Source organism: Nicotiana tabacum, chromosome 11, assembly GCF_000715075.1.
Source record: "Nicotiana tabacum cultivar K326 chromosome 11, ASM71507v2, whole genome shotgun sequence".
Lineage (NCBI taxonomy): Eukaryota > Viridiplantae > Streptophyta > Magnoliopsida > Solanales > Solanaceae > Nicotiana > Nicotiana tabacum.
Window position 1 is genome coordinate 75190325 of NC_134090.1, and position 16618 is coordinate 75206942.

Below are 16618 nucleotides of genomic sequence, written 5' to 3' on the forward strand. Positions count from 1 at the left end.
GGGATTCGACCCCAACCTTGTTGGGTTATTATATTTGACACCGACCGCCTTACACTATTTATTTAAAGTATAATTTGAGCGTATCAAATTTTGGTATTGTTGTCGGGGAATACAGTTTTGAAATTACTAATTAGTGTGTGCTTTACTTTACGTCTTATTCTATTCCATCACATTTTTCTTGTTTTGCTTGGTGTTGATAGGAAAACATGGCCGAGTATGAATAAGAAATGGAGGAAAATCCTTTTGCGAACATAGATGAGTACATCGAGTATACAAATGCTATTGTACCTCCGGTTGTTGGTGCTGCAACTTTCAAGGTGGAACATGGTTTAATCCTTATGCTCAAAGCGGAGGGGTTTTTCAGGAATTCCACTGATGATGATCCGACACAACATCTTAGAAAATTCTTGGGTGTGTGTGCGATGCATAAGCAGAACAACGTCTCTAATGATGCCCTAAGGTTGAGGGTGTTGAAGTACTCACTAGTTGGGGACGCAAGGAAATGGCTTCAAAATATGCCACCAAACTCCATTCATTCTTGGCCTGAACTTGTCCGAGCATTCTTAGCTAAATGGTTCCCACAAAGCAAGAAGTCTGAGCTCCAAGATAAAATTATATTTTTCAAGCAAGTACCGGGAGAACATCTACATGAGCCATGGGATCGATTCAAGTTATATTTGGTGAGGTCTCCCAGCCATGGTTTTCTGGATTATATCTTGTTGGAAAAATTCTACATGGGTTTGGATCCTATGAACCAATCTACAGCAAAGAATGCATCTGATGGATCTTTCATGGACAAATCAATCACAAGAGTCACACAAATACTTGACAAAATGGCAAAACATAATCAAGCATGGCACTCAAAAGACACCACAGGTGGAATTGCATATGGTTCTTCTTCCTTGACCACCATGATCAAGGAAAATCAAGAGAGAGATCAAGTGATTGCAGGGCTTGCCACAAATGTCAATATGTTGACAAAGATGTTCACCGAAAGACAAACAAAGAAGGTAAATGTGGTTGAGGATGTGCAACCCATATCAAATGAAGACTTTGAGGAGGCAAACTATGCCAACAACTCTCAAGGAGGTTATCAAAGGCAACAATACCAAGGTCAAGGACAACAAAATCAATGGAGGCCTCACCCGCAAGGGCAAGGCAACCAACAGTGGCGAAATGACCAAGGTGGCTCAAATCAAGGAAATTGGAACAACAACAACAACTTCTCAAATCGGAGTTCAAACTCGTACGTTCCTCCAAAGGGTCAATATTCAAATCAAGGTTCCTCAAGTGATTCCAAGATGGAAAGCATGCTTGAACGGGTATTGCAAAATAAAGAGAAGTCTGACACTTCTATGAGTAATATGACCAAGCTTGTTGGCTCTCATACTGCGTCCATTCAAAAATTGGAGATGCAAATGAGAGACCTCTATAGGAGAAAAATCCGAAGCAAAAAGGGACACTTCCAACTGACACAATTGCGAACATAAAGGGTAGTGGGGGTGGTCCAAATTCTCATGTCATGGCAATTACTACTCGGAGTGGGAAGGTACTACAAGGAGGGAGTGAACAAGTTGGTGAAGTTGAAGAGTCCGAACAAGAGGTTGAGGTTGAAGAGCCAGGTGTTGTTGAAGTTGAAAAGGTTCCGGAAGAATTGAAAGTGCAAGAAGAAAACTAGGAAGAGGTAAATGAAAAGGTAAAAGAGACACCAAAAACTCTACCACCTACTCCTAAACCTCCTCCTCCATTCCCTCAAAAACTTGCTAGGAAGGTTGATGATAGCAAACTCGAAAAGTTCTATGACATTCTCAAGAAATTATCTGTGAATATTCCATTTGTGGAAGAATTTCAAGAGATGCCGGGTTTTGCTATATATTTGAAAGACTTTATTACAACAAAGAGAACCACCAAGAATGAAGTGGTGAATGTGACTCACCGGGTTAGTTCCATCATTGCAACATTCACCGTTCAAAAAAAAAGACCTGGGAGCTTTCACCATTCCTTGTACTATTGAGGCACATGATTTTGCAAGAGCCCTTTGTGATAATGGGGCTAGCATCAAATTAATGCCTCTTACCATTTACAAGCAAGCAGGGTTAGGTATTTCAAGACCCACAAGTATGAGATTTCAAATGGCCCATCGTTCCATAAAGAGACCGGTGGGAATTGTTGATGATGTGCTTGTTAAAGTGGGAAAGTTTCATTTACCTGCTGATTTCGTAATCCTTGATTGTGCGGTTGACAATGATATCCCTATCATTTTGGGGAGACCATTCCTAGCCACAAGACGAGCACTAATGGATTCGGAACGGAATGAGATCAAGTTCTGTGTGAATGATCAAGAGGTCACATTCCAAGCAAGCAAAGGTATGAATCTACCACATGAATATGAAAGTATCTCGGTGATTGATGTTGTTGATGAAGTGGAAGATGCGGTTGAAATGAAGATGGAAGAACAATGCCTTGGTGAGGCGTTGAGGCTATTTTAGTGAACTTTGATGGTGAAGATATGGAAGGATATATGGAATCGGTCAATGCAATGGTCCTACACTTATGCTCCGGCGAAGCTCTCTCTCTACTTGGAGAATAGAGCCACTCCTCCCGCAAAGCCTTCTATTATTGAGCCACCTCAAATAGAGCTCAAACCACTTCCACCACACTTGAGGTATAAATTTCTTGGCTCAAATGATACTTTACCGGTAATCATTTCTTCTTTATTGAATGATGTGTAGGTAGAACAATTGTTGGAAGTCTTGAAGGAGTATAGGCAAGCTATTGGATGGACAATTGTGGACATCCGAGGGATTCCTACCAGAATTTGCGAACACAAGATCCAATTGGAGAGTGAGACAAAACCAAGTGTGGAACATCAATGATGGTTGAACCCATCCATGCCAGAGGTGGTAAAGAAAGAAATCATCAAGTGGTTAGATGTCGGGGTAGTCTACCCCATTACCGATAGTTCTTGGGTGAGCCCGGTGCAATGTGTGCCAAAAAAGGAGGCATGACCATAATTGAAAACGATAAAAATGAGCTCATCCCAAAAAGAACGGTGACCGGATGGAGGGTGTGTATGGATTATCGGAAGCTCAACAGTGCCACATACAAAGACCATTTCCCTATGCATTTTATTGATCAAATGCTTGATCGGTTAGCGGGAAGGTCATTCTATTGCTTTCTTGATGGATATTCCGGTTACAACCAAATCAACATAGCATAGGAGGATCAAGAGAAGACAACATTCACTTGCCCTTATGAAACTTTTGCCTTTAGCCGGATGCCGTTTGGTTTGTGCAACGCTCTGGCTACTTTTCAAAGATGCATGATGTCCTTCTTCTCCGACATGGTGGAAGATTTTCTAGAGGTTTTCATGGACGACTTTTCGGTGGTAGGTGACTCTTTTGAGCATTGTCTCAACAATCTTAGACAAGTGCTTAAGAGATGTGAGGAGATCAACCTTGTGCTCAATTGGGAGAAATGCCATTTCATGGTGAAGGAAGGCATTGTATTGGGGCATAAAATTTCGAAACATGGCAGAGAGGTTGACTAGGCAAAGATCGAGATCATTTCCAAGCTTCCTCCAACTATTTCAGTTAAAGGTGTTTGAAGTTTCTTAGGGCATGCCGGATTTTATAGGCGTTTCATCAAGGATTTTTCCAAGATTGCAAATCCTATGTGCAAACTCCTTGAGAAAGATGCAAAATTTGTGTTTGACGAGAAATGCCTCAAAGACTTTAAGGAATTGAAGCAAAAGCTCACCATGGCACCTATTATTTTCACACCCGATTGGTCTGTTCCATTCGAACTCGTGTGTGAAGCTAGTGGTGTAGCTATTGGAGCAATTTTGGGCCAACGTCACAACAAGGTTCTTTACCTGGTCTATTATGCAAGCAAGACACTCAATGGAATGCAAATGAATTATACGGTGACTAAGCAAGAACTTCTTATCATTGTCTATGCCTTTGATAAATTCCGGGCTTACTTGTTAGGATCTAAGGTAATAGTGTACACAGATCATACTGCTTTTCGCTATCTTATGGCAAAGAAGGATGCAAAGCCTAGGTTGATTTGATGGGTCATGTTGTTGCAAGAGTTTGACTTCGAAGTCAAAGATAGAAAGGGGACCGAAAATCAAATGGCAGATCATTTATCAAGGCTTGAAGAGGCAGGGAGACCAAAGGGAGATCTTGAAATAAACGATGCTTTCCCGGATGAACACATATTGGTACTATCTAGCACTTTTGCTCCTTGGTATGTCGATATTTCTAACTACTTGGTTAGTGACCTTATTCCGGATGAATTGGAATCCTATCAAACGAATAAGTTTTTGAGAGATTGTCGGCAATACTATTGGGAAGAACCATTCTTGTTTCGTGTTTCTGCTGACAATATCATTAGAAGGTGTGTTCCAGAAGAAGAGATTATGTCATTTCTAAAGTCATGCCACGACTCACCGATTGGGGGTCACCATGAGGGAAATCGAACGGCTAAGGTGCTTGAATGTGGTTATTATTAGCCTTCGATTTATCATGATGCCAATCAAATGGTCAAGGCTTGTGACCAATGCCAAAGGCAAGGATCAATCTCAAATAGGCATGAAATGCCAATGCACTTTGTGATGGAGATAGAAATCTTCGACGTGTGGGGAATTGATTTTATGGGTCCCTTGTAAGTTCTTGTGGAATGAAATATATCTTGGTGGCTGTGGACTATGTGTCCAAATGGGTTGAAGCAATTGCCTTACCAAACAACGAGGCAAGGAGTGTGACCAAATTCTTAAAGAAAAACATATTCACTCGGTTTGGCACTCCTAGAGCCATTCTTAGTGATGGTGGGTCTCATTTTTGTAACAAGGCTTTCACGGGGCTACTGGAGAAATTTGGCGTCAAGCATAAGGTGGCCATACCTTATCATCCCCAATCAAGTGTCCAAGTTGAAGTTTCCAACCGAAAGATAAAGAGCATTCTAGCAAAGACTGTTAATGCAAACAGGACCGATTGGTCAAGGAAGCTAGATGATGTATTGAAGGCGTACCGTATGGCGTACAAAACTCCTATTGGCACTTCTCTTTATCGGTTAGTCTTCCGCAAAGCTTGTTATCTACCCATAGAACTGGAGCACAAAGCCATGTGGGCTCTAAAAAGGTTGAACTTGGACTGGGCTGAAGCTACAAATTTGAGGTTAACACAACTCAATGAAATAGAGGAATTTCGTTTCAATGCATATGAAATTATAGCTGTGTATAAAGAATGGATGAAGTTCTTCCACGATAAAAAGATCTTGAAAAGGGAGTTCAAGTCGAGTGACTTGGTTTTGCTCTTCAACTCAAGGCTCAAATTGTTTCCGGGCAAGCTCAAATCGAAATGGTTCGGTCCATTCAAGGTGGTCAATGTCTCTCCTTTTGGAGCTGTGGAACTAGAATCGGAGGATGGGCTCCGAACCTTCAAAGTGAATGGCTAGCGAGTCAAGCACTACTTGGGCACAGATGGAGAAAACACTTGGTGGAGCAGTTGGCTCTCAAAGATGGTCTATGCCCGACAAATGAGTGAATCCATAGAAATGCCAACTTCGTCGTTCCATGACGTTAAATCAAGCGCTTCATGAGAGGTAACCCATGTGTGGTAACACCCTTCTTGTCCTTTAAAATTTAAATTTTTGTTAGATAGATTTAATTGAGCGATTTAAAATGTGTGTTAGAGTGCAGGGGATTCAAAAGATCATAACACTGGGTAAGATTGCATGTGAAAGGGAAGAAAAGTCACCATAGGAAGTTTGCTACACATATGCAGTCGCATTTTAACTATGTGGACCGCATTGTGGTTGCAAACCCAGACAGTGTGTTTGGAAAAAAATGGTGGTAAGAATGCGGCAAGGAGGTGCACTTCGCAGACCACATTTTCATTATGCGATAGCATAGTGCACCACATTTTGGCCTAAGTACCCTCGCATCTCTTCAGCATCCAACCACTTTCAAAACAAAAGAACAAAAAAATTATCAGAAAGAAAACAAAACAAAACGGAAAAAAGAGAAAGGAGAAGGCAATACGGCTAGTGAATCAAAAACGTAAGACAACACTTGTGAAATCATCTCCCAATTGTGCTCATTAATCCGTCACTAGTATATTTTTCTTTTCCCGATTTCATCCTTGCAAACTTTAGTTTAAATTTTGTTTTGTTTCTCCTATTTTTGTTTCCTATCATTTTTGTTTTTGTTTCCCTCTGTGTAGTTGGGTATTTGTTCCTAATGTAGGGGGGTCTTGGATAGGTAGCTATGTTTGGGGTGCTGGGTAGTGAAACTAGGTCCGCCATTGTCGAGGGTTGAAGTCAAAAGTTGAGAACGATGACTTCTACGGACAACATAATCGATTTGCAGTCCGTATTGTTTCCACAAAAATGAACCCTAGGTGGCTGAAGAAGATGACAAAATGTGGCGACTTTGCGATCGCATAATTGATACGCAGACCGCAAAGTCACCGCATACTAAGACAGTTTCAATGGTTTTGTAGCATGTTATTTGATAAGTATGTGATGGTTATGTGAACTGCATAATGGATATGCAATCGCATAACCCATCGCATACCTATATCATTTCAAGAGGCAGAGAGTTTGTTGTCCGCATAGTGGTTATGCGACCGCATAACCTGTCGTATACTTGACTTGTTTGTATTCTTTTCTAACTATTTTTCATTGTTGCCTACCATGTTGCTCAAAGTTCATTTCTGTGCAAATATGGCTCCCAAGAAACATACAGCCTCTGCCCAAAAAAGGGCCTCCACCAGTCGTCAAACATAACAAGCAAAACGTTCACGATCGGACCCTACTACTACACTTCCCTCCTAGTCTGATGAGGAGGAGATCTTTCCCTCAGTTAACCTACAAGCTGAGGCAAGAAGGAAAAGAGGAGATGACTTCTAGCTCAGGTTTGGGGTCGAAAGGTCCAGGGAGCTATACAGAGAAGGGCTAAAAAACGTAAAATCCTGGCAGAAAAGCATTTAAGTCTGAATGGGCTGCAGGAGTAGTACCCCCCCACATATGGCAGAACATCAAAGCAAGAAAATGAGAGTGCTTCATTGAGCTGCATGATGACTATAATGAAACACGTGTCCGTGAGTGTTATGTCTCGTATGGAACCTCCAGGACTGCTCACCACAAGCGCAACAGGGTTTTCTGTGACACTATTGGTTTGGGGGAAGCAAGTGTTTGGCAGCAGTGAGACCATCAATGAATTCTACTTCCCTAACTGGATCCCGGGCACAGCTGAGTTGGATAGCGTAGTTGGATAGCGTTAGTGATAGCCAAGGGGACCCCTACTTGGATTAACCCTTTGCACAAAATATTCAAGGAGGATCTCACACGAGAGGGCAGATTTTGGCTTAGCTTTGTCATCTCTCGATTGATACCGTCCAGAAATGAGACTGACATTAGTATTGAGAAAGCTCTTCTCATTGCATGCATTATGGCGGGAATCAAAATTGATGTGGGTGATTTCATCTTTCGAGAGATAGGGATCCAGGAAAAATAGGCAGCCACTTTACTTCCATTCCCATGCTTGATCACAACCCTCTATAAGGCTGTGAAAGTCCCCACCATGCCACACACTGACAAGACAAGGAAGGCGCTGAAGGATATTGATATCACGCGCATTAATGATGAAGTAGATGTTGTTCCCCCAGAGGTTCAGACTCAGGTTCCTGCTGATGTAGAGCCCACAGATTCCCAGGCTCATGTGCCTCCTCAAGCCACTGTTGCATCCACTTCCACTTCACAACCCACCTCTCAGTCCACCATTGCTCAGCCTTCTGCCATACTGCCAGCAGTTTTGGAGGCTTGGTCTCTTAGCTCAGCATGCCAATGCTAAGGTAGACCAGCTTTTAAAGAACCTCCTTGCCCTCATCAAGCAGGCATTGACTCTTATCCAGCCCTTAGTGATGGCCCTCCAACAACAACAAACATCTTATGGGGATCGCCTGAAGCAGCTTGAGGTGTGGGTTGATAAGATAGATCGGGGTAAGGTTGGTGACTTACCAAAGATCCGGGAGGATGTAGCCACCATGAAGACTGAACTCCACAAAATGCAAACTCTGGAGTTCGATCTATCATCCTTCCTTCCCAAGGAAGGTGAGTAGGGAGCAGAAACAGTAGTGGCTTGATTGGATCTTGACTTCTCCACACTGATGACAGACACCGCACCTTAGACTATCGGGGATTCCCAGCCTCCAGCTCCCCATGCATGTATTGACATTCCTTCTGAGGAAGATTCCGGACACTCTGCAGAGTTCGAAGGTGGGAAGGCACATGAGGAAGATACTGATGAGGAGTCATGGTCCGAGGAGGATGAGTCCCTTCAGGAGAAGGGTAAGAAGGTTGCTATCCCTACAGTTGAGGATGAAGAACAAGCAACAATTCAGCAGGTGATAGCACATTCGCTAGTAGACATGGTCTCCCCAGTAGATCCATCGACCACTCAGCCATCAACGGGTGAGGCTTGCAGCTCACAAGCCCCAACTCCAGTGTCGGGCCAGCCAGAGATCCCTCCTCCATCAGTGGAGGTCACTCCTCAGGCCGAGATCTCATCGGTCCCAGCTTCAGCATCAGAGGGTGACCCCACCATCATTCAACCGGCTTCCGACTCCCATAGCATTTAGTGTGCCTCAGGGAGCCCCTAAACTCTGTTTTACATTCTTATGCATTGGGGACAATGCATGCTTTTTAGTTGGGGGTGGGATATCCTTGTATAAATTTTTGTGAATCCAACTGTTGTACATGTTTTTTGTGTTATATAAGCAAACTTCTGTATATACAGGTGTTGTGATTCTGAATATATTTGTGTTTTGTGGTTTTAGTACATAGGTTATCTTTGTTTATAAAAAAACAAAAACAAGTAGATAGTGGTATGTTCATCTATAGTAATTATCAATGAATTCCCTTGGTTTTTCTTCGTCGGGTTCTTTTCCAAGGGTGTAATAGTAGAACCAGGACAGTAGAATGAAACATTTTGACCGGTTTGGTGTAATTGACTAGTTTCAAGCATGTAAATAGCCTATACCCTTCCAGTAATATATATATATATATATATATATATATATATATATATATATATATATATATATATATATATATATATATATATATATATATATATATATAATATCAACTGTGTGAACTTGAGGCTCACTCTTTGACTCTATGCTTACCTAGAGTTATACATGTAAATATGATGGAAGCTTCGAGTTGCCAAGTGTTGACTCGAGGGCTAAAACTATGTTGAGCCAAACAGTTCATGTGCCATGTGTGTGAGTCTTCGTATAAATAATTCTGGTTTTTACTTATACCATCTAGAACTTGGCCGGTTGGTCTTTCGATGCTGATGATAACTACATTTGGTTGGAGAAATGACCTTAGGCATTCTTTGTGATTTTGAAAAACCAGTTAGCCTTTCAAGCTACCTATTGTATAGATATTATCACTAGTTACCCCATTTGAGCCTTTAACCTTTTCTTTGACCACCTCGCTACAAACCTTTCCCCTTTTGTAAAATAATTTCCTCTTTTGAATCTGTCCCTCCTTGAATATTGAGAATGAGGCTAAAAGCCTAAGTTGGGGGTGTGGTGTCAAGCCGGAAATTGGCCAGGTTATACTGTGAGTGTGGGAAAGTATACCTTGAGATAGGAAACTATTCAAGCTCCAAAAGCTATGTAAAAAAAGAGAAAAAGAAGAAAAAAAAGAAGAGAGAGATGTATGTGTGTATATATATATATATATATATATATATATATATATATATATAAATATGGAGTCTTGATGAAAATTAGAGAGATATGGAAGGCGTTTCAATGTGGGAAATTAGGAGCTAAGGAGGGTTATTTGGTTTGAAAAGAAGCAAAGAGCAACAAGAAAGAAAAATGTGAGTAATGTTCAAGGAGGATGTAGTCACTTGTACCCAAATGCTAATCCAACCCTTCCCTAAACCTACATTACAAGCTTAAAATGCCCATATGGGATCTCCAACCGAACGTTCTTAGAATAAAGCGATGAATTAAAATAAGAGCAAGCCTATGGTATGGTATGTTGTAAAACTTGAAACTCTTTTTGAGAGTGAGTGTATTTGTGAATTCGTCCCTTTTGTTGTAATTATAAATATTGTGAGTTTAGGACTTTCTTTCTAGTGAGGGCACATGAATTGTGTGGTTTGACAGAAGTTGAGTTTTTAAGTCAAATGCAAGTGCACTCAGCTGAGGGTAACATTTTGTCAAATTGGTTGAGGCTCAAAGTTTCACAAGTTGATTAGTTTCTTTGTAAATAATGATGGTTCAGGAAGGGTAAATAAACGAAAGTGCATGCTTTTAGTACTAACAACTAACACTGTCCACGTTCACTATTGTTTCATATCGTTTAGATGGAGTCTAGAATAGGATAGTGTTGTTTTAGTTGCTGGAGGACAAGCAAGAGTTTAAGTTGGGGGTGTTGATGTGCCAGAGAATTTCGGCACATTTAATACAAATTGCTTAGCTTGTTTTAAATGCAATAATCTTTTATACTTATGTAATTTTAGTGTTTTTGCAGTGTATGAGGTTCAAGGACCTAAGAGCATGGAAATGAAATCAAAAAGGCACAAGAGGATAAGAAAAGAGCAAAATGCATTGCAAATGTGGAAATGTGGACCGCAAATCTAACATACAGACCGCATAATGATCAAAGGAATCGCAAACCCCAACAGTTTGTTGGCCAAAGTTCAGTGCAAGAAATGCGGTCCAGTATGTGATCGCATAACAGGTTTGCAGGCCACATAATGAACCGCAAACTCGTTGTGAACGTTGCAGAAGGTGGAAAATGCGATTATAAATACGATCGCATATATACAATGCGGACCGCAGGGCGTGAATGCGATAAAGGCCTGAAAAGTAGGGTTTGAAGATGCGATGGTCATGACGAGAATGCGGACCGCATGTCTGTTATGCGACAGATATGCGATCGCATAATTGACCTGAAAGGGTATTTTTGTCCGATTTTGGTCTCGAGTTTTGACCCACTATAAATAGATTTATTGGGGTTTTGTGGGGGCATCTTGTTTGGTTTTTGAGCTACAATCCAAGTCTTTAATATTCCTCTCTTTTGGAAGCTTTTGAAGGAAGAATCTTGCATTTTGTAAGCTTTATGGCATTAAATATTCTCATCTTTTTGTATTTTAGCATGTGTAGCTAACTTTAAATACTAAGGTTGTGGACCCTTAATGGGTGTTATGTTAATGGGTGTTTAACATTGAATATATGTATAATGGTTGGTTGTTATATATTTATTTCTCATTCTTCAATTATTGTTGGTGGTTGCAAACATTAACAAGTGCTATTAAATTCTTTCTTTACCTGGAAAAGTGAGTTAGAATTTGGTACAAGTAAATATCAAAGACTCAAGGCTTTAAACCTTGTTTAATAGAATTGCTTAGGAATAAGTGGGTTTTATTTGGCATATATTGATTGTTCTTAATAGAAACTCTTTTATATTTGGAAAAATCACAAAGAGGAAATACTACCCAACTATTGGAAAATATTAGGTAGTCATTTAGAAATCATTTTCCTATCTAAAGAACTTTTCATTAGAAATATATCATATTAACACCGATAGCATTACACTTCATTGAAAGGGACACAACCTTGGTTTCCTTAATCAAACTATTCACATTCTCAACGTTACAATTAGTTATTTCTTAAAATCATAACTATATCATACTCTTGTTATAATTAACCGAATAGAATTACAACTTAAGTTAAGTAACACACTACTCGAGTAACTTTTTCACGCCTATTCCCTATGGGATTTGATCCCAACCTTGTTGGGTTTTTATATGTGACACCAACCGCCTTACACTATTTATTTAAAGTGTAATTTAAGCGTATCAACAAGACATACCTCTAAAAATAGATATGTATTTGCCACTTTAGGACATCAATGTAGTGAAGAGGGTGCATGTAATAGTCAGACAGGGAAGCAGAGAGTGATAGTGGAGACTGAAAATACAGGGAAAATGGTGGTTCAATATGATAAAGGTGGGGGGAGCCCACCATAGCATGGATTTAATAGGATTCTGGAACACCAGAGGGCTAAATAATTCAGAAAGAAAGAAGGAGGTGAATCTGTTTATACATAACTCTTAAGCTGGATTATTTGGCCTTCTAGAGACTAAGGTTAAGAGAGATAAAGCTCAAAGAGCAGCTCTTAACTTGTGTAATAGTTGGTCACATAATACAAGCCTTAGTCAACATAAAGGAGGAATAATTTGGCTATTATGGAAATCTATGGTGTTTGATATAACTATATATAGAGTTATAGAATAGCTTATACATTGTGGAGTGCAGTATAGAGGCACAAAGAAGAAATTAGCGGTTACATTAGTACATGGTTTCAATGATGCAACACTTAGAAGGAAATTATGGGAAGAAATAAAGGAAATTCATGAGCATATGGCAGAACCTTGGGCAGTCATGGGAGATTTTAATTGTGTTTTGCATAGATGAAAGAATTGGGAGCCCAATTACAATGTCAGAAATAAGAGAGTTCAAACAATGTGTTGAGGAATGTACCTTGCAGGATATAAAATCTTCAGGGGCTTTCTTTACATGGAACAATAAACATGGTGGAGATGATAGAGTATATAGTAGAATTGGTAGGGTGTTGGTGAATAATGAATGGATATTGGCTCTTCCAAATTCAGAGGTGTATTATAGGAATGAAGGGACTTTTGATTATTGCCCTGCTATAATAAGTTGGGTAGGAGAGCAGAAGAAGCAATATATGTTCAGATATTTCAATATGTGGAGTTTGGCACCAGACTATATGGAGAAGGTTAAACAAGGATGGAAGACAACAAAAAAGGGAACCAAAATGTATAAATTGGTAGGGAAATTGAATAGCTTGAAGAGTAAACTAAGTCAGCTGAATAGGGAGAGATTTAGTCAAATTGAAAAGCAGACTAATCAAATACAAGAAGAGTTGATGCAATGGCAGCAAAGATTGCAGCAGATGCCTTCGAACTAGCAACTGCAAGAGGAAAAAGCAAGCTTAATCAGGAAGTATAAGAGACTGAAGGAAGTAAGGAATCAGTTTCTGAGTCAAAAAAGTAAAGTGAAATGGCTGGAACAAGCAGATCTGAATACTAAGTATTTCCATAGTATGATGAAGGCAAGAAGGAATATGAATAGAATCTTCTCAATAACAGACTCAGAAGGAATTCATAGAACAAAGATGGATGCAATTGCTAAACCCTTCATTGATTTTTACACCAAATTACTGGGTACAAGCAATAAGGAAAGGGAGCATGTAAATAGTAGTTTGTGAAGCAGGGGCAAATTGTAACAGCAGAACAAAGGGAAATGTTAGAAGCATAATTTACAGAAAATGAGGTTAAAAGAGCCTTATGTGCAATCAATGGTGATAAATCACTAGGGCCAGATGGCTATGGTAGAAAATTTTTTAAAGATAGTTGGTATGTGGTTGGGAAAGATGTGATGGTTGTAGTACTGGAATTCTTTCGAACAGGAGAAATGCTGAAAGTGTTGAACCATACAGTGATAACGGTGATACCTAAGAGCTCTCATGCTACAAATGTGGGAGCCTACAGGACTATAGCAGGATGTAACACAGTGTACAAGGTGATATCAAAAATGATGTGCAACAGGTTAAGATTAGTGTTGCCTAAGCTGATTTCTGAGAGCCAGAGTGCCTTTGTTGCAGTCAGAACTATAGTCCAAAATATTCTGATATGTCAAGACCTGGTGAGATTGTATAACAGAAAAAATACAACTCAAAGTTGTCTGATAAAAACTGATCTTAAAAAGGCGTATGATTATGTAGAATGGACATTTATGGAAGAAATGCTTCATGCTATGAACTTTCCTCAAAGGTTCATCAAGTGGATTATGGCATGCATAACAACAACAAGATATAGCATTGCACTGAATGGAGGATTGTATGGTAATATAAAAGGGGAAAGAGGCCTAAAACAAGGGGATCCAATCTCACCTCTATTATTTATTATCTCTATGGAGTATATGACAAGAATACTGAGCAAAGTAAATGAAGGAGTTTGGGTACCACACCAAATGTAAAGGGATGAAACTGAATCATTTGTGCTTTGAAAATGATGTATTGCTATTTTGAAAAGGGAATTACCAATCAGTAATGCTTCTATTAAGAGGAATGCAAGCATTTTCAAAGGCTTCTGGGTTGAGTACAAATGCAGGGAAGTCAAACATCTTTAGTGCTAATATGCCAAAGCAGGAATTACAAGATTTGTGTTAAGTAACTGGATACAGAAGGGGAAGCTGCCATTTAAATACTTGGGAGTACCAATCTCAGCAAAGAAGCTGTCAAGCATAGACTATGAAGAGCTAGTTGATAAAATGACTGCAAGAATAAAGGCATGGACTATGAAGCTCAAGAAATCTATCTTATGCTTGGAGAGTTCAGTTAATAAATTCAGTGCTATTACAGGTACATACTTACTGGTCATCAATCTTCATACTTCCAAAAGATGTGCTAAAAAGAATCACTGCAGCATACAAAAAAATTTTCTATGGGATGGGAGGGAACAGACAAACAAAGTTCCATTAATTTCTTGGGATATGGTTTGTCGACCAAAGGAAAAAAGAGGATTAGGGATAAATGATTGTGTGATATGGAATGAGGCAGCAATTGCCAAGTATGTGTGGAATATAGCACAAAAGGCAGATAATCTATGGGTGAAATGGGCAGATCATATATACATTAAAGGGTCAAGATGGAAACAATACCAACCTCCAAAAGATTGTAGTTGGAACTGGAAGATAATATGTAGTGTGAAAGAAAAGTTTAAGGATGGATATAGAGTGGATGACTAGAAACTAATGGGAGGAAGATACACTGTCCAAAAAGGGTATATTTGGAGGAAATGGGAGATAAATAACTGGCCTTGGGCTAGATGGATTTGGAATTCTATTAATATTCCAAAGCATAGTTTCATAAGTTGGTTGGTAATGCATAAACGTTTATTGACAAGGGAAAGATTGGAAAAGATTGGAGTATGTACAAACACAAGTTGTGGAATATGTGGGGAAGGTACAGAAATTTTACCGCATTTATTCTTTGAATTTCATTTCTCAGAGGAATGTTATAAACTTCTGAATGAATGGCTTGGATTGAGGACAAATGATTTAATCTTGGATGGTATATGGCAAAGGATAATAAGGAATGTCAGAGGGAAACTATGCAGGAAATTGATCACAACAGTTGTGGCAGCTTTGGTGTACAAAATATGGCAAGCTAGGAATGATGCAATATGGAATGGTAAAGTACCAAGGTCAGTAATGGTGTGCAAACAGATTCAACAAAAAAGTAGAGTTATACTAAGTGTGCATAACATTAGGAAAGAAGGGATAAGAAGTAGGGAATAGATAGAAAGCATATATAATAGAAACATAGGACAAGATAGATAGCAAGTTTTGCGACTAAAAGGACTTCTTCTAGTTTGTATAGATATTTGAATGTAATTCTGGTTTGGTTGGAGATTAATAATATTTTTCTTTACACAAAAAAAAAAGATATTGACTATTGTATTGACTTGGATCTGGGGACTCAGCCCATTTCTATTCCACCATACCGTATGGCTCCACTTGAGTCGAAGGAACTGAAGGAGAAGTTGTAGGATTTTCTTAGTAAAGGATGCATTAGACCTAGTGTCTCGCCCTGAAGTGCGCCAGTGTTATTTGTGAAAAAAGAAAGATGGATCGATAAGGATGTGTATAGATAATCGGTAGTTGAACAAAGTCACTATCAAGAACAAGTATCCATTGCCGAGGATTGATGACTTATTTGATCAGCTTCAGGGTGCCAAAGTGTTTTCGAAGATTGATTTGAGATCTGGTTACCATCAATTGAAGATTAGGGCATCAGATGTCCCTAATATAGCTTTCCGAACACGGTATGGGCATTTTGAGTTCTTAGTGATGTCATTTGGTTTGAAAAATGCCCCAACATCATTTATGGATTTGATGAATCAGGTATTTAAGCCCTATTTGGATTCTTTTATGATCATCTTCATTGATGATATTGTGATCTACTTTCACATCCAAGAGAAGCATGAGCAGCATCTTCGGATTGTACTTCAGATCTTCAGAGATAGTTAGTTGAATACCAAGTTTTCAAAGTGTGAGTTTTGGTTAGATTCGGTTGCCTTTTTGGGACATGTTGTATCTGCCAGGGAATTAAAGTGGATCCTAAGAAGAGTGAGGCAGTCTAGAACTGACCTAGATCTACTTAAGCTACAGATATTCAGCGATTCCTAGGTTTGGAGGGTTATTATTGTCTCAGTTCATAGAGGGGTTATCATCCATCGCAACCCAATTGACTAGATTGACTCAGAAGGGTGCCCAATTCAGGTTGTCTGATGTGTGTGAGTCGAGCTTTCAGAAGCTCAAGACTACTTTGACTATAGCTCCGGTGTTGGTATTGCCTAAGGGCTCGGGATCTTATACCGTGTATTGTGATGCGTCGCATATTGGGCTTGGTGTAGTATTGATGCAGGATGACAGAGTGATTGCATACACGTCTTGGCAATTGAAGTTTCATTTGGAATAATTATCATGTT

The 16618-nt window shown here is 39.5% G+C and overlaps 3 protein-coding genes across 3 annotated transcripts; all 3 read left to right on the forward strand.

The window, feature by feature from the left end:
* The first annotated feature begins 2498 nt into the window (after nt 1-2498).
* On the forward strand, nt 2499-5460 carry LOC142165897 (uncharacterized). Its single transcript, XM_075224284.1, has 4 exons — nt 2499-2665; nt 3274-3500; nt 3618-3997; nt 4855-5460. The coding sequence occupies exons 1-4, from the start codon at nt 2499-2501 to the stop codon at nt 5458-5460; spliced, it is 1380 nt and encodes a 459-aa protein (XP_075080385.1).
* Nucleotides 5461-13502: 8042 nt separating this feature from the next.
* On the forward strand, nt 13503-14873 carry LOC142165898 (uncharacterized). The gene is made up of 2 exons (XM_075224285.1): nt 13503-13968; nt 14275-14873. The coding sequence occupies exons 1-2, from the start codon at nt 13503-13505 to the stop codon at nt 14871-14873; spliced, it is 1065 nt and encodes a 354-aa protein (XP_075080386.1).
* A 135-nt stretch (nt 14874-15008) lies between these two features.
* On the forward strand, nt 15009-15425 carry LOC142165899 (uncharacterized). The gene has a single exon (XM_075224286.1). The coding sequence runs from the start codon at nt 15009-15011 to the stop codon at nt 15423-15425; it is 417 nt and encodes a 138-aa protein (XP_075080387.1).
* Nucleotides 15426-16618: the final 1193 nt, after the last annotated feature.

Coding starts and splice junctions, on each gene's coding strand:
- LOC142165898 (XM_075224285.1), top strand. CDS start 13,503: ATGGTTGTAGTACTGGAATTCTTTCGAACAGGAGAAATGCTGAAAGTG. Junction 13,969..14,274: donor ACTGAATGGAGGATTGTATG/GTAATATAAAAG, acceptor ATGCCAAAGCAG/GAATTACAAGATTTGTGTTA.
- LOC142165899 (XM_075224286.1), top strand. CDS start 15,009: ATGCATAAACGTTTATTGACAAGGGAAAGATTGGAAAAGATTGGAGTA.
- LOC142165897 (XM_075224284.1), top strand. CDS start 2,499: ATGGTGAAGATATGGAAGGATATATGGAATCGGTCAATGCAATGGTCC. Junction 3,501..3,617: donor CCATTTCATGGTGAAGGAAG/GCATTGTATTGG, acceptor GAAGTTTCTTAG/GGCATGCCGGATTTTATAGG. Junction 3,998..4,854: donor CTTACTTGTTAGGATCTAAG/GTAATAGTGTAC, acceptor TTTTGTAACAAG/GCTTTCACGGGGCTACTGGA.